General features: G+C 40.1%; 1 protein-coding gene across 1 annotated transcript in view; it reads left to right on the plus strand.

Moving 5' to 3' along the window:
* Positions 1 to 25,362, plus strand: part of LOC124789334 (tuftelin-interacting protein 11) — a 150,423-nt gene that overhangs the window by 117,981 nt on the left and 7,080 nt on the right. Inside the window, exons 10-13 of the mRNA XM_047256653.1 lie at positions 15,361 to 15,557; positions 15,834 to 16,055; positions 20,271 to 20,477; positions 20,582 to 20,730. Of these exons, the coding sequence (XP_047112609.1) occupies positions 15,361 to 15,557; positions 15,834 to 16,055; positions 20,271 to 20,477; positions 20,582 to 20,730 (775 nt within the window). The remainder of the gene's footprint in view (positions 1 to 15,360; positions 15,558 to 15,833; positions 16,056 to 20,270; positions 20,478 to 20,581; positions 20,731 to 25,362) is intronic.

Raw genomic sequence — 25,362 nt, forward strand, 5'->3', positions numbered from 1 at the left:
ATCAGAGTTAGCAGTTGACATTTTAATATCATTTTCACAGTATGAATTTCGAAATATGTAACTACATCTGTGTAGATTATTTTTGTAAGGGCATCTGACCACCTGGCCATTGTGTACCTTACCACATTAGAACCACCATCAGTCCTCATATTTTAGTCTCTTTAATTCTTAAGATTGTCTCTTGATTAATATTCCTTAACACTTTTGCTGCTTTGGGTGTCTAGACGTGTCCTGCTACCCGTTCCCCAGGTGATGTGGATGTCTGTATTCGTCTGAGCTGTTGACCACTCACTGCTGCAGACAAATTACATCCACATGTATATAAGTGAATAAAAAAATTTCGAGTATTTATCATACAACATGTGTGTGTCAGTATGCTATCATCTGCAGAAAACCTTGTTTGAATATCTTAAATTGTTTATGTGACATGGTGATTGTTATGCCCTCATGATTTGTGATGTGCAGAGAGGTGGATGGGTGCATTGCACATGACCATCCTTCAGATATAAAACCCAATAACTCGAGAATGAAATGAGATATCGTTCTGCTCTCTGTTTTAAATAAAATTTTGATATCTTATCTACATTTCATTTGCTGCAACATATGAGCTAAAATCAACTACACACAAGGTTTACCAATGTGTTTTTACCTCTATAGACTCTTTAAAATTCCATAGAATGTTTTACTTAATTTTACAGAGCACACTAAGTTTTGATGGACAACGAAAAGAAATTCAGTTTTTTATCGAGAGAAGATATCAGACTCTAAGATGCGCAAAAATCCAATTTTTTCACCTAATAATTAATAAAATAATGATTCGGATGATTTTATATTGGGTGGAACGCTGTCTCTCAGCAGACACACCAGCATTTGGCGAGCAGTACAGCATAACAAAAGACACCTCAACACAGAATGCAGAGAGCACATCTGTAACAGTGAAAGGGTTAATTATCCTGCATCATATGAGAGCAGAATTAATTTGAATATTATAAACAGATCATTAACAATGGTGTGTAATTTGGAGACAATTCTTGACATCTGTATAAACAAAACTAGCCTCTGCATTGCCTGCCTGTCATTTGAGATATTTGTGGTTTAAATATTTGTAATATACAACACTGTAAATGTAAAGAAATTATAGGATGTTAGTACTGTCGAGGCCATATTTAGGCAGGTGCAAAATGTGTAGCTGTACAGGGCAGCAAAATTTTTGGGGCAGAAAAATGTTGCCATTGGTTTTTTTTTTTTAAGTATAATTTTAATGTTCATTACATCAGCCTTCAGGCATTCGATAATTTATCGGCAAAGTGTTGACAAATAATTGTACCTGTCATTAAATTCGTATTTTACTACTAGTCTACCTAGTTTTTCATGTACAAGCACATTAAAGCTTTGTCAAACAGGAAGCGCACAACCTGTGTGGGCACCCGCCGCACTCTCTGTGTTGCGCGGATGCATGCTACAGCTTCCTCCTGGTGAAACAGTTGGTGGGTGCGCACACTAGCCCGCCCTTGCCTGTGTTTTGCAGTTGGCAGTTTGTGATTTTCTACAAAATCTGTGGCAGGCAAATGTGCACAAGATGGCAGCAGAAATAGAAAGAATGATTGTGTTGGTGCTGGAAATTTATTTTGTACGATACGAGAATATGACACTGTGATTATAAAAATGCGATGAAAAAGGCAGCAAGAAGGAAGAAAACTGACGCAAGTGTATTTCAGACTGTAGTGTACAGTACAGTTCAGTTGGAAATAATAATGGATTTGCACAAACTAGTGGTGTCATTGTAGGACAATTTAAGCTACAAATATACCGTTTTGACAACAGTTTCCGCTGTATTGATTGTAAGTCTATAGGCCTCAAAAAGTCATCACCATTGAGTGAGTATACTGAAGGCATTTTTCACCACACACCAGCCCTTGCATATTTGTTTATTGAAAACTGCTTTTGAAGGATCTTACAGGGCTGCTGATTCGGGGAACCTTTCTTCACCTGTGAGCACAGGACAGATGGACATATTTGAGCCTGGGCATGATTTCGAAGGCTGATACATATTCCCCATCTGAACTCCCATAAAAATTCAGAAATTTAAAAACTTATGCTGCTACAGTGTCTGTCATAGTGATCCATATCGATAACCATGAAACTGTGATCAATAACTGCAAGCCAGACATTGAAAACAAGTTTTTATAACAAAAATAATATGAGCCACTATTTTTAGGACACTTCATTCTAACATGCTTCCCATCTACGTTCTCAGTGCAGTTAGGGAATTGTCACCATTCCATTAGTACCATCTCAATTTTCTTCCAGAATTTCTCTGCTGGTTGACATAAGTACAGTGGATGTGAAATGTCGTAGAGGTCTTGACACCCACATATCTGACTTAGCTGGAGGGAGTTGCCTTTCCCATGTGGAATTAAAAAGCAATGGTCTGGTGTGAATCACCAGTGGCCAAATATCTGGAACCAAATGTACTGTTTGTTAGTAGTAAATGTGGCGGATGGAATGAAATAATTTGCTTATGGTGTGACAGACAGGTGAGGCTGTTTGAGCAAAACAGGAGAATCTACAAGACTGCTACAGCAAATACTTAAAATTCGTAAAGGGAGGCACCAGTTGAGCCAAGAAGTATCAGAATTGTCCATGAGCAGGTCATATGGAGTTTCTTCCTGATACACAGTTGCCACATCATAAATAACAAATGTGTTGAAGAGTCAGAGAAAACAGAGAAATATTTTCCTGATGATTGGGATTGAGAAGAAGAAGCATAATTCAATCCCTAATGTGGGACCACCTGGGGGGGGGGGGGGACCAAAGCGAAAATAAATAAATAAATAAAAATGTGGCTGCAATCACAAGAAACACCACCACTTGTATCCCCTGCAATTCTTTTATCACCCAGCTCAGTGGTGTCACAATGTAGTGCTGGTCACCGTTGCAATTTTTGAATGGGGAATCTTCCAGTGACTTTTCTCGCACCAGTGAAATGTATGAGAAGGCAAAAGTTTGTTTCAGTGTAGACAATTGTTGATTGACCTGTAGTTCGCACTTGTTTGTATACAGTGCTGACAATATTTTTCAGTTCAATGTTTTATGATAATAACTATTTTTGAAAATATACAGGTACAGTAAGTAATAAAATAAACTAAATGGTTTCTACAATAAATACCAATACAATGCAATAATACAACAGTACAACAACAACAATAATAATACAATAATACAACAATATAATAATACAATAAATATCTATCATAAATAATATTCTACTAAGGAGTGACAGAAGAATCAATTACATCACAAATAAAGTGCTTACCTGAAAGAAATTGACAAGTCTTTCCTGTGAACCTGTGGCTTTCTCTTGTTCATTTGATTTTTTGAGATTTTTGGTTAAATGAGTTTGTGTAATGTTCCCAGTTGTTGGCGAGACATTCAAAAATAACTGAAGAAACGGTGTTCGCAAGACCAAAGCTCCTCGCAAAGACAGTGAAATTCCCTGTCATCTTGTGGTTTAGTGTTAATTTTATGTTTCTACTTTTTTTTTGTTCCCTCTAAGCGAGTTTGGATAAAGGCAACAGTTGATTGCCATGAGAACTGCTACTCATGTTTTTTGGACAGCAGCTGATTCGCTCACAACGAGCGTAGTTCAACAACTGGATAGCTGCATCCTGTCTGCCCTCTGTTTGACTACAGCTGATCGCAGTGGCAACAGAGCGTTCTGAGTGCACCAGCAGGGCACTCTCTGTCGGACACAGCCTTACTCTCCATGTAATCACATAGCCTACAAGATTTTGCGTGTGGTGTGTTGTTCAATTCTTCATTCATTGATAGTTACATTGCTATCATACACAACACAGCATTTCATGTGGTTCTCTATTTAAAATTAAAGTACGTAATTCGAGTACTAACATGTATTGATGTATTTGATGTAATCAAATTACAGTGGACTCTTGACTATCTGGCTCATGACTATCCAGTCTTTGGACTATTTGACCTACGGGTACTTAATTAACATCGTAATAGTACTTCTCTGTAATAAAATGAGGATTAATTTGTTTTGCACACCAGTACTGAACTTTTTCAAAGATTTAGCAAGCAGGCACTGGCTGCAATTGCGTGGCCTTTCAAAATGTTTTGTACATCTTTTTTGCTTCTAATATATGTGGAGTCACAGTTACAATATTGAACAAATTATAGGAATCACTCATCAAAAAGTGATATTAGAAGTGCTCACAAACAACAATGAACACATGTAGAGAACAGCTGTCCTGGCAACCCTGTGTTGTTTGTTTCTTCAGTTGCATATCAGATGGCCTACTACTGGTTTTTTGATGTCCTAGCTTCTAGGGGTCTAACACTTTGTGGAGACAAAGAAATGTTTGACTGTGCAAAAAATGGAAATATCATAATTTGTCTGGAAATAATTGCAAGGTGTGATTCTTTTTTTGGCTGACCATATAACAAGGTTTGGTGACTCAGGAAAAAGATTTACTTCATCCTTCTCACTAGCAACTTATGAAGGTTAAATATGTCTTTTGGGGAGGTCAGTGACCCAAAACATGTGTAATGAAGTTATTTATTCTAAATACTTTTCAATAGTAGATTCTGCACCATATATCGCATAAGGACCAGTGAAGTATAATAATTAGATACAAAAACGAAGATGGGCTCTCAGTTGAAAGAGTCCTGTGTTTTATAATAAATGCAGGTCGCAAAGCAGTTTTACAGATTTTGCTTCTATGTCTGTAGCTAGTCCTGCCATCAGGTGCTGAGTATTCTCTGGGTTGCACAGTATTTTATTAGATGAGAACCAGTTTAACGTTAAGGTGTGGGTGTACTGTGATTTCTGGTGTAACCTTAACATATCTCGACCTGAGGTGATTAAAGTTGTGTTGCCTGCATATCAGATAACTGACTGAAGTGCAGCATAATGTGGTAAATCGTTAAATGCAACACTGAAGAAGAATGGTCCAAGGACAGAGCCCTGAGGCACCCCATAAGTGACTTTCTTCAAGGAAGAATGCCTATTTTTAATTGACACAAATTGCCTCCTGTTACTTAGATAAGAATTAATAGTTTCTAGTGCTGTATTATTTGTTCTATAATACTATAGTTTGTCTAGTAAGGTGTCATAGGGGATACAGCCAAAAGCATTACTCAAATCCCATACCTCTAGAGAGACTGTATTCTTATTTTCAAATGCAGTTAATGTCTGATTAACAATTTCAAAGACAAATTTAAACATGGCTGTTTCTCAGCAACCATATATTAATTTCAATGTAAGAATTATACAGCCAACCGGTTGCACATAATTTTTTGGTACACTGACCTAGGTTACAACACCTCTAAGGATGTCTTCATCAGTGTGAAATTTTGATAAAACAATAAAACTACATTGCAAAAAAGCAATAGTCAGAATTAAGAGCAGGTATGCTAAAGTCGAAAAATAAAATAAAACTTTTCCAGTCTTTGGCAGAGCTCCTTCTGTGTAATTTTCATAGGCAACTAGTTTGGCAAGTTTAACTTAAATTTTATATTTTTTTATATTTCATTTATGTAAGCTTTATGAAAAATTTTGTACAACTCTGTGCCACATTTGTAATTAATTTTATACACATTGTAAAGTGAAATTTTTGTGATACTAGCAACATTATCAGTGTATCATTTAAGCTTTTCACCTTTTCGGTTTGGCTTAGAACTGTTTCTTTTCAGTGGTGAACAAGAGCACCATAAATCAATATACACTGTGTGATCAAAAGTATCAGGACACCCCTGAAAACATACGTTTTTCATATTAGTTGCATTGTGCTGCCACCTACTGCCAGGTTCTCCATATCAGCGACCTCAGTAGTCATTAGACGTCGCGAGAGAGCAGGATGGGGGGCTCCGTGGAACTCATGGACTTCAAACGTGGTCAGGTGATTGGGTGTCACTTGTGTCATACGTCTGTACGCGAGATTTCCACTCTCCTAAACATCCCTAGGGCCACTGTTTCTGATGAGTTAGTGAAGTGGAAACTTGAAGTGATGTGTACAGCACAAAAGCTTACACTCCGACCTCGTCTGTTGACTGACAGAGACCGCCGACAGTTGAAGAGTGTCGTAATGTGTAACAGACAGACAACTATCCAGACCATCACACATGAATTCCAAACTGCATCAGGATCCACTGCAAGTACTATGACAGTTAGGCAAGAGGTGAGAAAACTTGGCTTTCATGGTCGAGCGGCTGCTCATAAGCCACACATCATACTGGTAAATGCCAAACAATGACTCACTTGGTGTAAGGAGCGTAAACATTGGATGATTGAACAGTGAAAAAAACATTGTGTGGAGTGACAAATCATGGTACACAATGTGGCAATATGATGGCATTGTGTGGGTATGGCGAATGTCCGGTGAACGTCATCTGCCAGCGTGTGTAGTGCCAACAGTAAAATTTGGGGCGGGTGGTGTTATGGTGTTACATGGCACTATCACAGCACAGGCCTACTTTGATGTTTTAAGCACCTTCTTGCTTCCCACTGTTGAATAGCAATTTGGGGATGGCGATAGCATCTTTCAACACGATCGGGCACCTGTTCATAAAGCACGGCCTTTAGCAGAGTGGTTACATGACAATAACAGCCCTGTAATGGACTGGCCTGCACAGAGTCCTGACCTGATTCCTAAAGAACACCTTTGGGATGTTTTGGAAAGCCAGCTTCATGCCAGGCCTCACCAACTGACATCGATTCCTCTCATCAGTGCAGCATTCTGTGAAGAATGGGCTGCCATTCCCGAAGAAACCTTCCAGCACCTGATTGAAAGTAGGCCTGCACAAGTGGAAGCTGCCGTCAAGGCTAAGTGTGGGCCAACACCATATTGAATTCCAGCATTACTGATGGAGGGCGCCACGAACTTGTAAGGCATTTTCAGCCAGGTGTCCAGATACTTTTGAGCCCATAGTGTGTGTCTTAAAGAAGTTAATAGAGTTTCAACAGTTGGTTTGTCTACAAGTCCCAGTTTGCATTTCTCAGGCAATCTGCGAATAACATCTGACCTAAACACGTCATGCCTGGCTTCGTATTTGCAGTCACACGGTTATTATCTGACTGTGCATAATGGTACGTGAGGAATGGTGGATCATGATCTGCAAAACATTCATCTGCTATTCTAACAGCGTAAAAGTTTCGTGAGAAATCAGCTATAATTTTGTCCAAAAGAGGCATTCCCACTTGTTGGGCTATTATTAATACAATATAAATTTAATGACCTGAATAGGTTTAAAAATGTTTTAGGGCTGGACTCATCTGAGTCAGACAACCCTATATGTTGAAATTGCCATATACTGCATTTGTTCTGAGTTTTAAAATTTTTCTCATCATTTGTCAATTTCCACCCCCACCCCCCCCCCCCCCCTCCAAAAAAAAAAAAAAAAAAAAAAAAAAAAAAAGAGCTACATCGCCATTTGGAGATCTGTATACAAACTGTCAATTATTGTACTCTGCTTGATCAGTCTTATACAACTCAATTCTCCATTTAGTGCAGAGGAGTATGAGCATAAATTTATTTTAGAAAATGGTGTGTATTGTCAGGTACACATTGCAACCCCTACCCACATTTTTCTGCACATTGTAGCTGCCAGAATGTACTCATTAGGTATGAAGAAATCTACTAGATTTTCTATAAGCCAGTGATCTGAGACACACGATGCATTACATTTTATCCAGTAATGTGTTCCTAATACTGTGAATGTTTACTTGCAGGAGGATAAGTAATTAGCATTTTTTTTTCTCTCTAAGCAATCAGGACACAGTATTTTTTTTACAGGAAGCATTAGTACTGTGTGATGACTCGTACTGTGAACAAAGAAGAATATACGGGTATTTGTCTATTGTAGTTCTCTGTTGACACATGAACTTGAAGTTAAATTGCATCTATGGGGTATTGTAACAACAACTGAACTTTTTGATTGCTTATGTTCTAAGAACATTTTTATATTTTTAATACAGGTGACTGGTTCATTATATGCCACATAATTTGAACTACTTAAATACATAACATAGTTTCTTGCGACATTACTTTTGTTTGGCTGATATCTTCTAGGAGAGCACTCGTTTTTGCTCCCAGTTTTGGGGTTCCAGTAGCTGCAGTGTTGCTATTTATGTCATTTACTACACTAGTTAATTTCTTGCCGTGACTGTCCGCAAAAAACACCACATTGTATTTATTACCTCATAGATTTTTGTTTGAATAGCCATGTCTTTAGCCAGCAATTTAGTTTCCTGTTGTTTATAAAAGTGTTCATTGTCGTCATTATTAATACTACAGTCAGTGTCTGTGCTGCTTTTGTGACAGTATGTTTATCTTGGCTTTTTGTTGCTGGTGATACACATTTTTCTTGTTGGAGTTGTTATTTGAAGCACTAGAACCCTTGTTCAGAGTAAGGAGTTTGTTATTATCAGCGTTTTTAGTCATATCATGAGCACAGTACATCGGTTGTGTGTTGCTCACTTTCTGTTGTTAGTTTCTTTTTTTTTTTTTTTACTACTTTGAATTTTTTCATGTGGTCCTCATATTCGAAATGTGTTGTAGCTAATTCCTCTTTTAGTGCATTAGTATCTTCTTCCTGTGATGCCAAAAGAACTTTAAGAATGCACACAATGAAGCATTCAGCAGATAGTTTTTCTGTTAATATTTTGTGTGTCTTCAAGAGTTCTCCATGTTCAGAACGTATTGCTGCTAGATCTTCTTTTACTATATTTATTTCCTTTTCATTTATTGTTAGGGAATCCTTTAAATTGATTTCTACTAAAAGTTTGGCACATGTACAACACTGCCACTGATCTTCATCGTTTATGAATTTGTGATTTATTTTTATGCACTTAGCATGATACCAACACTTTCATTCTGTAGATAAAATACATCTTACTATCATTATGGAGCACATATAACATACAGAACAATCGCATAATAACTAACTAAATATTAGTTACCTGCATGGATACTATCAGAAAGCTGCGCTGCATATGGTTACAAAAGGTCCTACTTCAAGAGAGGACAGAAATGTCAGTCCATACCACGTTATTAGTAGAACTGTTTTCCTCGTACTCTAATCGTTGAACTACCCAAGAATTTCTTGTCAAAATTCGTGTCACTGGCTTTGAAGATTCTATCCTCCGTGGGTGCTGATGACCATGATGTTGAGTGCCCCACAAACCACCATCATCATCATCATCAATCCTCCACCTGACAATGTATGCTATGAGCACGTGGAACTATATAATTTTTTGTGCCTTGATACTTTTATAAGAAAATTTAATGTCTAGCAGCAAATTTAATTAATTCATGTGCTAAACTTACCACCACCACTACCACCACCACCACCACGACGATCATCGTCATTGTTATCAATCTGCTTCAAGTTTCAGGTGCTATAAGTATTTTTATTGTACTAGTTGAAATTGTTGCAAAACAAAATAAATTGTGGTATGATGTAGAATTGTTTGTATGAGGATATGTAGGCACTATCTTATAGAAGAAGAAATGAGCGGTGGATAGGTGCGCATACATGATGATATTGATGGCTGTGTGTTCCCATAGGAGACAATTGCAACACATTCAGGTTTTCAGTAGTTTACCCGAACGATTAAAAGTGAATCCACGAATAGCTCCTTAAAAAAAACCTTTGCCAATGTTCTCTCCATCTTTCTCTCCTTTTTCAAGCTTCTGGTGTATCTCTAACGATCGTATGTGTGGAATATTAAAACCTAATTTTCCTTCCTTCATTCATTCATTCACTCAGATTTGTTCTTCTTTGTCAGACCAAACTAACCTCATGTATACATGTACAAGAATGAGCCATCAGCTTTCCCTCCTCCTAACTTACCTTTCCTCCTAACTCCCCTTGCTCCTGACCCCCTTTGCTCCTAACTCCCCTTGCTCCTGACCCCCTTTGCTCCTAACTCCCCTTTGCTCCTAACTCCCCTTGCTCCTGACCCCCTTTGCTCCTAACTCCCCTTTGCTCCTAACTCCCCTTGCTCCTGACCTCCCCTCCCTTTTGACCGCCCCTCCCTCCCCTTGCTCCTGACCTCCCCTCCCTTTTGACCTCCCCTCCCTTTTGACCTCCCCTCCCTTTTGACCTCCCCTCCCTTTTGACCTCCCTCCTGACCTCCCCTCCCTCCTGACCTCCCCTCCCTCCTGACCTCCCCTCCCTCCTGACCTCCCCTCCCTCCTGACCTCCCCTCCCTCCTGACCTCCCCTCCCTCCTGACCTCCCCTCCCTCCTGACCTCCCCTCCCTCCTGACCTCCCCTCCCTCCTGACCCCTCCTCCCTCCTGACCCCCGCCCCTCCTGACCCCCCCTCCCTCCTGACCCCCCCTCCCTCCTGACCCCCCCTCCCTCCTGACCCCCCCTCCCTCCTGACCCCCCTCCCTCCTGACCTCCCCTCCCTCCTGACCCCCCTCCCTCCTGACCTCCCCTCCCTCCTGACCCCCCTCCCTCCTGACCTCCCCTCCCTCCTGACCACCCCTCCCTCCTGACCTCCCCTCCCTCCTGACCACCCCTCCCTCCTGACCTCCCCTCCCTCATGACCTCCCCTCCCTCATGACCTCCCCTTCCTTCCCTCCCTCCCTCCCTCCCGGCCTTCCTTCCCTCCCTCCCTCCCTCCCGGCCTTCCTTCCCTCCCTCCCTCCCTCCCGGCCTTCCTTCCCTCCCTCCCTCCCTCCCTCCCGGCCTTCCTTCCCTCCTTCCCTCCCTCCCTCCCTCCCTCCCACCTGGCCTTCCTTCCCTCCCTCCCTCCCACCCGGCCTTCCTTCCCTCCCTCCCTCCCACCCGGCCTTCCTTCCCTCCCTCCCTCCCACCCGGCCTTCCTTCCCTCCCTCCCTCCCACCCGGCCTTCCTTCCCTCCCTCCCTCCCACCCGGCCTTCCTTCCCTCCCTCTCTCCCACCCGGCCTTCCTTCCCTCCCTCCCTCCCTCCCACCCGGCCTTCCTTCCCTCCCTCCCTCCCACCCGGCCTTCCTTCCCTCCCTCCCACCCGGCCTTCCTTCCCTCCCTCCCTTCCACCCGGCCTTCCTTCCCTCCCTCCCTCCCTCCCACCCGGCCTTCCTTCCCTCCCTCCCTCCATCCCGGCCTTCCTTCCCTCCCTCCCTCCATCCCGGCCTTCCTTCCCTCCCTCCCTCCCGGCCTTCCTTCCCTCCCTCCCTCCCGGCCTTCCTTCCCTCCTACCCTCCGTCCTGACCCTTCCTTCCTTCCCTCCTACCCTCCGTCCTGACCCTTCCTTCCTTCCCTCCTACCCTCCCTCCTGACCCTTCCTTCCTTCCCTCCTACCCTCCCTCCTGACCCTTCCTTCCTTCCCTCCTACCCTCCCTCCTGACCCTTCCTTCCTTCCCTCCTACCCTCCCTCCTGACCCTTCCTTCCTTCCCTCCTACCCTCCCTCCTGACCCTTCCTTCCTTCCTTCCCTCCCTCCTGACCCTTCCTTCCTTCCCTCCTACCCTCCCTCCTGACCCTTCCTTCCTTCCCTCCTACCCTCCCTCCTGACCCTTCCTTCCCTCCCTCCCAACCCCTCCTTGCTACTAATTCTCCCTTTCCTCCTAATCCTTCTCCTCCTCGCAACAATTTTCCTTTTATCTCCTCCTTCCTCCTGACCTCCCCCCCTCGTCCTCCTGACCTCCCCCCTCGTCCTCCTGACCTCCCCCCCTCGTCCTCCTGACCTCCCCCCTCGTCCTCCTGACCTCCCCCCTCGTCCTCCTGACCTCCCCCCTCGTCATCCTGACCTCCCCCCTCGTCCTCCTGACCTCCCCCCCTCGTCCTACTGACCCCCCCCCCCCCTTGTCGTCCTGACCCTCCCACTCCCCTAGTCCTGACCCTGTTATCTCTTCCTTAATGCTACCTTCCCCATAACACTGGCTAAATTCTGGCTCTTTTCCAGCTTGAAACCCTGTCCCCAACCTTTATCGTTCCTTCCCTGCCAACTCCCCTCTCCTAATTCTCATACCCATCCCTCAGACGTTGACTCATCATGCCTTACACCTTCCTTTCTCCTTCCTCCCAGTCACCTTCCGTCCCCTTGTGCACCTTCTCCCTCCCTCACCTAATGCTGCAGTAATTGTTTGTTTGTCTATCCACTGCCCTTTTCTTTTTCATTTCAGTTAGGACATTACATTATCACATCAATGAATTGTTTGTTTGCTAAAGAAAGTGTATTTTCAATGTGCGTGGTAGGTTTTGACTGCAGAGTCTTATCTTGAATGATGAGAAGCAACTCATGTTTCAAAGCAAATTTTTGTTTGTCACAGAATGCTCAGTGACCAGGCTTTGTATTTTTGCTATTGATGGCAGCAAATTCATTATTTTTGGGTCCTCTGTGTTACAGATAAAATGATTTCTAATTCAATTTCCTGTATGACATGTCTGTATTAACATTGGAAAAACTTATTTAGAAATTATTAATATTATTTGAAAGGCACATTTGGAAAAGGTAAGCGACCTCCAGCACCACATCTGGAAAATCTTTCTTTCAAACTTATCTGCAGAGCTGTTCAGTGCTAGTTATTCACTTTTGCTATGTAGGGTGTTAACTACTGTTAATTTGAAAATCTGTATTTATGGTAATTACTACAATCTCATCATATAAAATTACTATTATTTGTAAGAAGACAACATTGACTGCCTAAAGTTAATGCCAAAAAGGATTTTTTGAAAGAGCATGGCCAGTTCTTTCCCTAACTCGAATAGGGCTCTGTTTCTAACCATTTTGTCTTTAACCAGATTTTAAACACTAGTCTTAGTTCCTTTTGCAATGGCCAGTTTATTATATCGTAGTTTGCACCTTGAAGAAAGTGGCAGGAAAGTACTGTACTTGAATATTACTTTGATTCAAAAATTTTGAAGTAATTGACCTGAAAATACCACTAATTCAGAGGTAATGTAGTGGAGGTAGCAAGGAAGTGAATATAATAGTAAAGATCAATTGCTCCCATTATTCATTATTCAACTTATACTCCTGAAAATACATGCCTCATCCATTGAATTTAACACAGGCTGGCAAAATATTTCTTCCATGTGTTAACAGCAGTGCCTGTCTTGACACATGGCTGAGATTTATATTCTCTTCACTTAATATTGGAACGAGTTATATGCATGTCATTTATTACAACTAACTTCCATTTGGTACATCCATGTGTCACTCATAATACATTTGTTAAAATTTTAGAGAGATTGACCAGGACTTCAGTAGGTGCAATTTTTAGTAGTGTTAACAGAAATACTTTGAAGTTGAAAGTAGCGGTCCTAGCTTTTGGACTGTTAGACTGTGTGTTCTTCTTCTTCTTCTCCTTCTTCTTCTTCTGTTCTTTTTTTTTTTTTTAAAAAAAAAAAAAGAAGACAGATTTGCTGGGGAAAAAGGGAAAAACAAGGGGTTCATTCAGACTGAGTGGAGTGTGATGCACCTTGTTATTGAAAAGAGACATAAAAGATGAAGGACAAAGTATATGTGGTCAAGAGAGCTCATTGGCAAAGACTCTATCATAGATGCTAGAAGAAACAGGGTGAGAAATAAATGTTGATTAAAAGAGGAACGAAGCGGAAAAGCGAAAATAATAATGAGTGATTCTTCAGGCTTTGTTGGCTGATTTACAAGTTTTTTTTTTTTTTTTTTTTCAGCTAAGTTGTCATTTACTCTTTCCACAATATTTCAACAACTTCCCTGTGGTCAATACAGCAAGATAAGATCCCCAACAGTTACAGTGAACTTAGTGCAGCTGCTTCACATGACAACTCTGACCAGTCATTTAACAAAGTTCTGTTTATGGTTCTATGGCAAAGTCTTGGGCAGCTAGTCAGTCTTACAGCAGCAGTTTGAAGTCTGTGGAGGAAACCTGGCAGCAGTGCTGCTGTCATGGATCTTCTTTTGCCATATGAAGCTTTGTCACATGTTAAGTGCAGATTTCATTACTCTCTGGACTCCAACCAAAGTGTGAATACAACAGGCCATGTGGTATCCTAGCAGTTGTTGCCAAAATCGTAAAGCAATCAAAAGAAATTCCAAACCAACTAAAAGACTATGCCAAAATGTGAAAAAGTTTAAGTTACTTATTAAGTTTGGTTAGAGTCTGTGTAGCAGGAAACGAAGTGTGCACTTGAGACATCATGAAGGTATCAATGGAAATTGTCGAAGTATAGTGTAAAGAGAAAATGACAGCTTAAAACCCATAAACTTGTGATGCAACAGTAATGCAGCTAAGGAATAAATTGAGATTATGAGATGGTGTGTTGGAGAACAAGTTCTTACTTTTGCAATTTTGGGAACGAATGGCCATTGGGTGTAGCAGCCACTAAGGTTTTATCTGGAACATTTGTGATGTTAAAGGAGAAGAACGCCTGAGAAAGATTAGTGATATATATGTTGGGAATTGGTGTTGGGGGGAAATACATTTACAATTGGACATGTAGGATTTAGGAAAGCGGGCATTTGTTATGTGAGAGGGGAGTCAGTAATTGAAGTGGAGGTACTATAGTTTCTTCATTGGTTTGATGTATTCTCAGATTAGAATGGAAGCCTCTTTGAGATGGAGGTTAACATCCAATGAGGTATTATGACCAGATAAATTAAAGTTTCCCCCTCTCCCTCTCACTCTTACTTCTCGCTATATGTTTTTCCTTCCTCTCTGAACTGAAGCTGACACAGTGTTTATCAGTGTGCTATCATTGACATCATACTCAATCTATAGCTTGCTGTTTGCCTTCACCCATCCTGGTAGCAGGTGGACTACTTCCCAGTCTTTGTGAGCAGCACCCCCCCCCTCCCCCCTCCTTACTCTCATGCCTAGCCCCTTCCACCTCTTTTTCCAGCTTTCCTCTATCAATCCTTTTCTTCCTCCCTGAAGTTCCAGTAGCTAGACTCTACTTCGTTTTTGTTGGGGTTTCTAAAAATTGCACCTCCTGAAGGTAACTTTATTTTTACTTCAGCTAATTTTTTTTAGCTGATATTAGATTACAATTTTATGATGCTAAATGTTGTTAAATGGTGACCTGTTAAATCAATAGATCAACTTTCATTCCTGAGGCACTGGATTAACATGTAACGTGCTGCAGCAAGCAGTTTGATGCCGGTTGTGTCTCAGCTAAATCTAGGTCACCTTACAGAGAGAATTTTCAGAACTGTACATCCCAGGCAGTTTTTCCCCAAGTGCTGTTCATATGTAGTCAGTGAGTGGTGGGCATAGATTAATTATTATTATTTTTTTTTTTAATTCAGTATAATAAAATTCTACCACATTAGTGTTAATTGTTGATCTTTAAATTTGTTGACTTTTTCAATGCTTCAGTAAGCAGATTATGTATTTCTTATTCTTTCATTGTGAATACTTTGTTGACAGCACATGGAATTGTCGAGACTGTGAACCTGTCATCAATCTCCTGGAACTCTGGCTGCCACTGTTGCCAACTTGGGTCTTGGAAAATATCAGAGAGCAGCTAGTTTTGCCTCGTATTCAACGGGAAGTGGAAGAATGGAATCCTGTTACTGATACTGTCCCTATACATGCATGGATACATCCATGGCTGCCATTGCTTGGTATGTAAGTTCACATTGATATAACTGGATCACGATACAGGTACACTTACTGTACTTTTCAGTTTTACTGCTAAATCACCTTCTCTTCAAATAGTACAGTAATTTTATTTCTTTAATTTGTTCATGAAAAATGAGTCTCTTTCACTTTTAATGCAGTTTTGAAAAGGGTTTGAATTCTCTTTCCTGTTTAAAGAAATTTGTGTATAGTGATGCTTAAATATTCACTCATCATTTTATTGTGTTAGAGATATTATATTCCTTTTATTTTCGCTGCAGGGCATCGTATGGATTCTACTGTGTTCCCTGTCATTCGTAGTAAGCTGAGCAAAGCATTAGTAAATTGGCATCCTTCAGATCATTCTGCAAGGTTGATGCTGCAGTCCTGGAATGCTGTTTTTCCTCGTGGTGATATGGAAGCTTTCTTAGTGCATAATATACTGCCAAAATTGCAGTTAGCATTACAAGAAATGACTATCAATCCACAACAGCAGCAGTACGGTGAGTTGATTTTATAGAGTTTCCTTTTATAAAAATATTAAAATAGCAGTAACATGAAGATACTTACTGCAAGGCTGTCCTGTTTTAATCATGGGAGCATGATTTTAACATGTAGCATTGGTCTATCAGATTAGGAGACCTAGCAGTGCATAGCTACCTAATCTTTCATTTGCTGCACTATGTTATGTGGAGAACTCTGAGTCATGGCACCAAGCTTAACCTTTTTCTTTTTATTCTCATCCATGATAGTGACATTATCTACGTAGGTTGAAGGGTATAGTATTAAAGGACTTCCAGTAAGTGCTGGACCGTAGAGTAATGTGATTGAATGTTAGACTTCACAATGACAACATTTGCTGGGATACCCTAAATTGTGAATATTTTCTTTTGTTTTAAAAAAGGAATTAAATAACCTCTATTAGACATCACACTTCTAAATGTTGAAAATGAGCTCGCATTAGGTTGGTGCATAAGTTCATAGTGTTTTTGTTTTGCAATGTTAGTATTCCAATCAGTGTGTTTATTTATCGATTGTCATTTTTTTTACTGGTAGTTCACTGTTGCTATTTGAGTTTACGTATTGTCATTTAGAGATACTGAGTGGAGCTGTGGACACTAGAAAATGGAGTGCCAAGTGAAGAAATCAGAACATTTCCAACATCTTTTTTCTGTTTGAGTTCGTTAGTGGGGTGACAGCAGTGGAGGCAGCCAGAAACATGTGCACCATTTATGAGGATTATGCCATTCTACAGCGTATGGCAAGAAAATGATTTTCTCAATTTAAGGAGGAAGACCTTCGTGGTTTGATGATGATTGTTTAAGTGCATTAATCCACAATGATCCATGTCAGTGCACTCGAGAGCTGTTAGATTTGATGAACTGTGAGCATTGCACCATCATGCGAAATTTGCATGCATTGGGTAAGGTTCAAAAATCCGGTGCGTGCTCTAAGCCAAAATAACAAGAATCAGCAGTTGGACATATATGCAGCTGTGCTTGCTCGTTATCAATTGGCTAGTGAACAACACTGACGATTCCTATCCTGCATCGACACTGGTGACGAGAAATTGTGTCTTTATGCTAAAATAAGGACTGCTGACAAAGGCCTTAATGTGTGAATCTTTTTAGCATCTCTGCTATATAGTTAGTGGCAACTTTTCTTCTCTGGTATTGTTATTGACCATATCCGCTGTAAGATTTGCTCTTTGCACCCTTCTACCACCAATCTTTACTAATGTTTAAGTGGAGAACATATTCTATCAAAGTGAGAGCCACTTGTATACCTGCTATTACGTAAACACTGTTCGGCCTTTTATGTCTCCATGATTACCACCTTGTTATCAGTTAGGATGAATGGGCATAGTTGGAGGGTATGTACTAGCAACACACAATATCCTGTTGCAGAGCATGCTCAACAGTTTGACAGTCATCCTCGGTGCCTGTTTCACTACGTTCGCCCTCTGGATTCTTACCCCAGACAACAGTTTCTCTGAACTCTGAAGTTGGGAGCTGGCGTTATAACATGTCCTTAGTTCTTGTCACCCAAATATTTATTCAGTCTCAGCATTTCTTCACAGTAACTATTCCTTTCTTCACTCCCGTTTAATTTTCTATGTCTTTCATTTTCTGACCTGTCCATTTTTCCACTTTCACCCCACCCTCCCCCACTCCCCTCCAACCTCTTATCACATAAAATGCTCTTAGCTCTCCAGTCTTATTAACTTGTCCACGATGTTTTGGCGGAAATCTCTGTCTTGTGTATTACCCTACCTTCCATGTTTAAGATCCCACGTTTTCAAATCTCGTCCGGTGCAGTCCCCAACAATCACTCTTTCCTTCTCATCACATCTAGTAGATATCCCCCGACCTGGGATTCAGCATGATTTTTCCGAACTCTCCCTGTGTCCTGAACCTCAGCAGTTCTTTTCCTTCACCCACCTTTTTCCCTTTCATCCCTTCTACCAGGAGGAGGAGCCACGCTCCGAAAGCTTGCATATTTAATACCTTTGTATGTGTGTCATCCTGCCACCGCTTGGTGAGTGGATTCTTTTTGTCTATGCAGTTACATTATATTTTCAAAAAAATGATTACTTTTGAGGATAATAAGCGGATAGACTTAGAGAAGATGGCAGCCAACTATCTGAGCTTCTGTATATGCTTCTTTTTATGTGTTCTCCATTCTGTTTGGTGTGATCGTGCTTTTAATGGCTTGGTTTATTGTTCAATATTTTGATTCTTTGATGCACATGTAACTATAGTTATCTTGCAGCTGATAGGGCATGGCATATTGAATGATGTGACAAAATGGGTGAGAGAATTTGTATTTGGGAGAAGCATGACTCAAATATTGCAATTCTGATTAAAGTTGTTTGGGATAACCTAAATCATACAATTTGTCAACCTCTTCCTATTGTCTAACTGGATGAATCCTTTATTTCTTATTGTTGGTGGCAGTACATTGAGACTAGAAATGACAGTTGCAAAAGAAAACCAGGTGGTCTGTCTACACCTGGCCAGAACATTAACGATAAAATGAAAATAGGTTGCTTGCACAAATAACTACGCTTTGGCATTGAAGCAGCAGTGAGGAATCATATTGGCAAAGAGATATTTAAGGAAGAAATGTAGAGATTAGATAGTTGTGTGGATGGTACGAAAAGAATCTCTCACACATCTGAATGACAGAAAAGTTGAGCAGTAAACAATGTGTTGGAGGGAAGTAGCCTTAACTAACAAAATGTGTCAGCTTAAGTTTCTGTTACGTAAGCAGCTTAGCTTGATGTTTATTAGAAGATAATACTTTCCAGTTGTAGACCTTACATGCAGTTACTGATCTGTTCTCCCTTCATTCCTTTCAGTTTCATTCAGTTCACTTCAAGTAAATTTTTGTGTCACTGATTCTGCTCTTTCGCGCCTATGACTGCAGCTCTTCATGGCTCCATGATCCAAAGTGGCATTTGCCATTCTTAAGATTGCCATCTCTTGTGATTTCCTTTTAATTCATATTCTTCCAACTACTTTAGAATTTTATTCTCTGGCATTCACTTGTTCGTATTTGGTGATCTTAAAATGACAAAATTTTGTCTGTTGGTAGTATTTCATTGCCGGTTACCCTGCTGCACCTTCATGCTATACATTATTTTACTTGTAATTTAGGGGAAGTTTTCACTTAATCGTGTAATTGTCGTTTTTCTGACATGCCTCTCTCTCATTTGCTGGATGAAGGAACATCTGCTTCTGATGACTAATTCTTGTCACCACCTTAACAATTTCAGAAATCATTACTTCTCACATACATTAGTTAATGGATGTGAGTGCAGCAGTATTCTTCATCCACAGCAAAAAACAAACACATTATTATTTGTAAGTGTTGTTTCTTTCCTATCCTAATATATACTTTATATATGAGGGTTGCCCAGAAAGTAATGCACCACATTTTTTTTCTCAGACAAAAACAATGCTCCGAATGCGAAACATGAAGTACGTATTATTTGAAGTCTCCTGAGTGAGTACGCCAAGTTTCCGTCACTTCCAACATATAGAGTGGCTGCAGGACAGTTTCAAAATAGCATCTATAGGCGAAGTATGTTACAAGGAACATGCCATCATTGAGTCTCTCACTGCAGAGAAAGGAAACTGTGAGGAGTATTCACAAATGCTTGTGCAAGTCTATGGAGCATCTGCTGTTGACACAAGTACAGTTAATCACTGGGCACGGAGGGTGAAGTCGTCAAAAGGCAGTTCGGTGGAGCGTCACAATTTGCAGAGGTCAGGGAGACCATCCACGGTTATCACAACTGACAGCCCTGACCTAGCTGCCTTGGACTTCCTCTTGTTTGGGCCATTAAAGGATGCTATTCGTGGAAGACTTTTGAGGTTGATGATGAGGTGATTCACACAGTGAAGCACTGGCTCCACCACCAGACAAGGATTGGTACCAACTGGGCATACACTCCCTTGTTACGTACACTCCATAGTTTCACGCTGGAAGAAGGCTATAGAACAGGATGGAGGTTACGTGGAAAAACAGGGTGTGTACCTAAGACACCATTCTTTTGTGCATGTAATTCTCACTATATTCAATAAAGAAGAAAAAAAATGTGGTGCATTACCTTCTGGGCAACCCTCGTATGTCACACACGTGTTATGTGCTCTTTGACGGTTCTGTTACTAATCTCATTTAACTTTATTATGTATTTTTGAATTGTTTCTCAGATCAGTGGAAATGGGTCATGGACTGGCAAGATCTAATACCAACACACACGATGGCCACCCTGCTGGAGCGATTTTTCTTTCCCAAGTGGCTGCAGATACTGACATTGTGGTTGAGCCATAATCCAAATTATGAGGAAGTGACGAACTGGTACACTGACTGGAAAGGCATGTTATCTGAGAATTTACTTATACAGCCTGGAATTCAGGGTAAGTCCCAGATGCTAGCATTGTGAAGCAATGCTTTACTTAGTTTTTACCTATTCAGCAGGATTTGCCAGTAAGGAAGTATCTTTCTTTCCATATCCCTGTAGAACAGTTTAGGAGAGCACTGGAGATGATGAACAGAGCAGTATCAATGCAGTCGCAACCATCATCCCAGCCAGGTGCTGTAGAATCTGTCTCGTACCTCACCAACATCGAACAGACCCCTGCTGCTCAGCGTGGGAAGGAACGGATGGAGGTTTGTGTCGTATAACTGATACATTTATTAATATTTTACATACCAGAGCTATAATATTTATCTATCTGTGGAACTTGGTGTATTTTAGAAAAGAATAATGTTTCCATAAAAAGTAAGGGGAATATTGCATAGTGTTGTTTTCTCTCCCTTATCTTATTTATTTAAAACCTTTCCCCTTAGTTTCTCCCTCATTATGTTTCCAAATCCTTAGTATGTAGGGCTGTTGAGCTGATGATTACCTGAGCATTGTAATTGAAAAATGTAATGTATTCCCTGTTAGTAACTTGGGAGTGCCATGATAGTTGCAGCTTGGTGTCAGTCATTATACTATCATTAAAATAATGCAGTAAATTTCAAACACACAAAGAGAGAACGTTCTGTTAACATGAAATAGAGCCTAAAATAAATTATTACCACTCTTTTTCTTTGGAATAGTGTAGGCTTTAGTCCTCCCTTTGGATCTGTAGGAGGGAAGTGCCAAAGGAGGGGGCAAACATGAGGAAACAATTGAATAACCAATGAAAGGCTAATATTCTATGATTGGGAGTGTGGAATGTTAGAAGTTTGGATGTGGTAGGGAAATGAGAAAATATGATGACTGAAATGCAAAACGCAATGTAAAATTAGTGGTGTGATCAGTGACATGAAATGGAAAGAAGACAAGGAATTTTGATCAGATGAGTATAGGGTAACATAAACAGCAACATAAAATGGTGTAACGCGGGCAAAATTTGCCATGAATAGTAAGGGCAGGGAGTGTGTTACTGTGAACAGTTCAGTGATAGGATTCTTCTCATCAGAATCGACAGCGAAGCAGTGCCCCAAGATGACCTGTAGTGGAGTAAGCAATGGAAGAAAGATAGGAGAGTATGGACTCAGGAATAGAAATGGGAGAGGAGAAAGACTAATTGAGTTCTACAGTAAATTTCAACTTGTAATAGTGAATTCACTGTTCAAGTATCACAAGAGAAGAAGTTACACTTGGAAAAAGGACTGGAGACATGGAAAGATACCAACTGGATTCAGTGTGTAAAGAAGTGGGATGCTGAAGTAGTGAGGACTGATGAGGAGCTTTTGAAGTTTGTTAGGACTGTAGATAATGCGACAGTGAATACTATAGTAGGCAGTTCAATCGAAGAGGAATAGATGTCTAAAAATCGTAATCTTAGAACAGAAAGTGGACAGACAAATATAGGAACAGGGAAGGTAAGAAGCAATGCAAGGCAAAACATTAAGTAACCGAAGAAACACTTCAATTACTCAATGAAAGAAGGTGGTCACAGATGTTCAGGAAAAGAAAGGAATATGGCAATATAAGTCAATTAGGAATGAAATAAACAGGAAGTGCAGGAAAACCAAAGAGAAATAGATTCAGGAAAAATGCTTAAATCTTGAAGAAGGAAACAAAAACATAGCCATTGGAAGAATTGTTTAAGTATATAGAAAAGTCAAAGCAGCCATCATAAAGAAAATTAAAAACAAAGGTGTCTACATCAACAGTACAAGAGGAATTCCATTGTTAAACACAGAGGAAGAATGCAAATAGGTGGAAAGAGTGTATTAATGGACTCTATAAAGGGAAGAACTGCTGACATGGTAGAAAAAGAAATGGGAGCCAATATGAAAGACAAAATTGATGATACGTAGCAGAAATGAGATTAGCAATAAGTTTATCATGAAATTTGGGGTCCACGATTTCATGAAATGAAGGAATTCTGCTCCCTTAGAAACAAATTAACATTTGACAGGCAAAGAAAGAAGGAAGTAAAGAGCATACCAGCACAGGCGAAAATGGCATTTTGGGGTAGTGAATCATGGGCACTGAAAAAATCGAAACACAAGAGAATCATCATTTGAGATGATGTGCTACAGAAGAATGTTGAAAATCAGATAGACTGATATGGAATGAGGAGGTTCCACAGAATTGAATTGGCATGGAGGAAAATGTGTGGAAAACATTGGCAAGAAGGGAAGACAGGTTAATAGGACATCAGAGAATTACTTCCATGATGTTGGAGGGAGCTGCATAGGGGAAAAATTGCAGTGGAAGACAGAGATGGAATATATCCAGTGAATAATTGAGGATGGTCCGTGCAAACTGTACTCTTGAATTGAAGAGATTGGTGCAGGAGAGGATTTTGGATTGTGCCGTGTCAGACCGATCAGAAAAGTGATTGCCGCGCCCAAGAGAAACAGAGGCTTTAATATGATTGCCAGTATCTCATAAATTAAAGCAATCTTATTAAGTGATAACTGACATCTATTTTGTGTTGACCTATAGTACATATAACCTACCATTTCATACGTGAGTTGTGGTGTTGGTAGTGGTCTTCAGTACGAAGCTCACTATGCTAGTTCATCCAGCACAAACCTCTTCAAATCTGTATAACTGCTCTAACCACTATCAATTCTGATGTGTAATGTAGTCTGGCCTTGGATCTCCCTCTACAATTTCTGTCCCTTTTCCCTCCTCCACACTTAATTGAGCCACAATTTTTTTTTCTTCCCTGATCGAGTCAGTATCTCTTCAGTAGTAATGCATTCTTCTGTCGCCTGTATTAAAAGCATCCACATTTCAGTTCTGCACAAGGCTCTACTCCAGACAAATAATTTCAGAGGGGACCAAAAAAAAAATGTTGATGATGATGAAATAATGACAACACAATACCCTGTTGTTGAGTGGAGAAACTCTTTGACCCAGCTGGGAATTGAACCTCCGCATGACATTCAGCTGTGCTGACTGCTCGGCTTTGGAAGTGGACACATCCAGAGAAGACTTAGTAACACTTAAATTTATATTTTATGTTAATAAACATAGCTTTTTCAGAAATACATTTCTTGCTCTTGTCAGGGTGCATTTTGTGTCTTCTGTAGTTTGGCCATTGTTAGTTATTTTGCTGCCCAAATAGCAAAACTGTACTATTTTTGATGTCTCATTTCCTAATATAATTCTTTCAGCATCACCTGATTTAATTCAACTATATCCCATTATCCTTGTTTTACTTTTGTTAATGTTGAGTCTTCTAATCTTTTCGAGACTTAATCCATTAAATAATGATAACCCCCAGCAAATGAAATGTGCTTCTATGTAAAACTAAAATACAATCTCTATATGGTCTAATGTTATTTGATCTTAGTCTGTTATAGCTATTAGCCTATGGTGACAGTAATCACAATGAAACTGGAGTTTTATCTACCAGTAAAATACTCTCCTCTGTCACAAATAATGTTAGTATTCATTTTAGTTTCTCAAAACAAGACGTATTAATCTTGATGGAGGTAATGTGATCATTACTTGAAGTGTCCAAATTCAGTCTCAGTATCCTATTTGTTTGTTTCCATGTGACTGGTTTTGGGCCAACTGCCCATCTTCAGATCATTTATTATAGTTACAGAGCAACCTTTTTAATGTGGAACTCAGTGTGTACTGTCATAACAGTGACTGTCGTGACAGAGAACTCTCAGTTCCACATTCGACAGGGTACACTGTAACTGTAACAGATGGTTTCAAGATGGGCATCTGGCCTAAAACTGGTTGTATGGAAACTGGGAAAGTGATCTGAAAACTGAATTTGGACACTATTTTAGTTTAATTTGTAATAGCATATAGTAACAGACTGAATATTAAACACTGTACCTCAGACCAAACATATACAAGTAGGTTAACATGTAATATTGGAAAACTGCATCCAGTTTTTGTTCTTTAAATGCCAAACAAAAAGACATTGTATATTTGAAGCAAAATGTAAACAGTTTTTCTTCCTTACATGAGTCCATTCAGTTTATTGCAGTTAACTTTCTGAAAACATGCTTGCCTGGAGGAGTATTGCATCATTATTGACAACACAGGCATTGCAGTATCACAAGTAATTGCTGTTTCACTTCTTAAACATAGTAAATTAAAAAGAACCCTTTCAGATGACTTCATCAGAATATCAGCCAATTTTTTCTTTGCTACAGTTTTGGTGGTTGAATGATTTGTCCACTTGTCACGAAGAAATCAGCCTCACTGTTAATTCTCAAATTATCTTCATTATTATAATCACTCCATCTTCATTTTGTTTGGTTTTTATGCCAAGGGGTCAATGCCAAGGGGCCTATGAAATGAATAATTAATCTAATCTATCATGGATACCTGTTGTTATATCAAAGTTCCATTGTAAAGTACTTGTAAAAGCAGTAGTTTCTTCCTAGTCACATCCAACAGTTAGCCCACCATCAACAGATATTGCTACATAGTCTATTCTCATTATGTTTGCAGTAAAACAGCCAAGGATCTGCTTTCTTCATCCCTTCCATCAGCTGCAAGCTTTTGACGTAGAACCCAGTGATTCTGCGCTACTTCAGCATTTAGAGGACATTTAACTACCACCCACTTTTGAAGAAATTGACATAATGGCCTGGGATATAAAATCTGCAGTCACTGGTTTTAAAACATATTATCCACTTGCATGAATATCAAGAGCTCAGATGGAAACCCAGTTCTAAGCAAAGAAGGGAAAGCAGAAAGGTGGAAGGAGTATATAGAGGGTCTATACAGGGGTGATGTTCTTGAGGACAATATTATGGGAATGGAAGAGGATGTAGATGAAGATGAAATGGGAGATACGATACTGCGTGAAGAGTTCGACA

The sequence above is a fragment of the Schistocerca piceifrons genome, chromosome 3 (genome assembly GCF_021461385.2).
Source record: "Schistocerca piceifrons isolate TAMUIC-IGC-003096 chromosome 3, iqSchPice1.1, whole genome shotgun sequence".
Taxonomy (NCBI): domain Eukaryota; kingdom Metazoa; phylum Arthropoda; class Insecta; order Orthoptera; family Acrididae; genus Schistocerca; species Schistocerca piceifrons.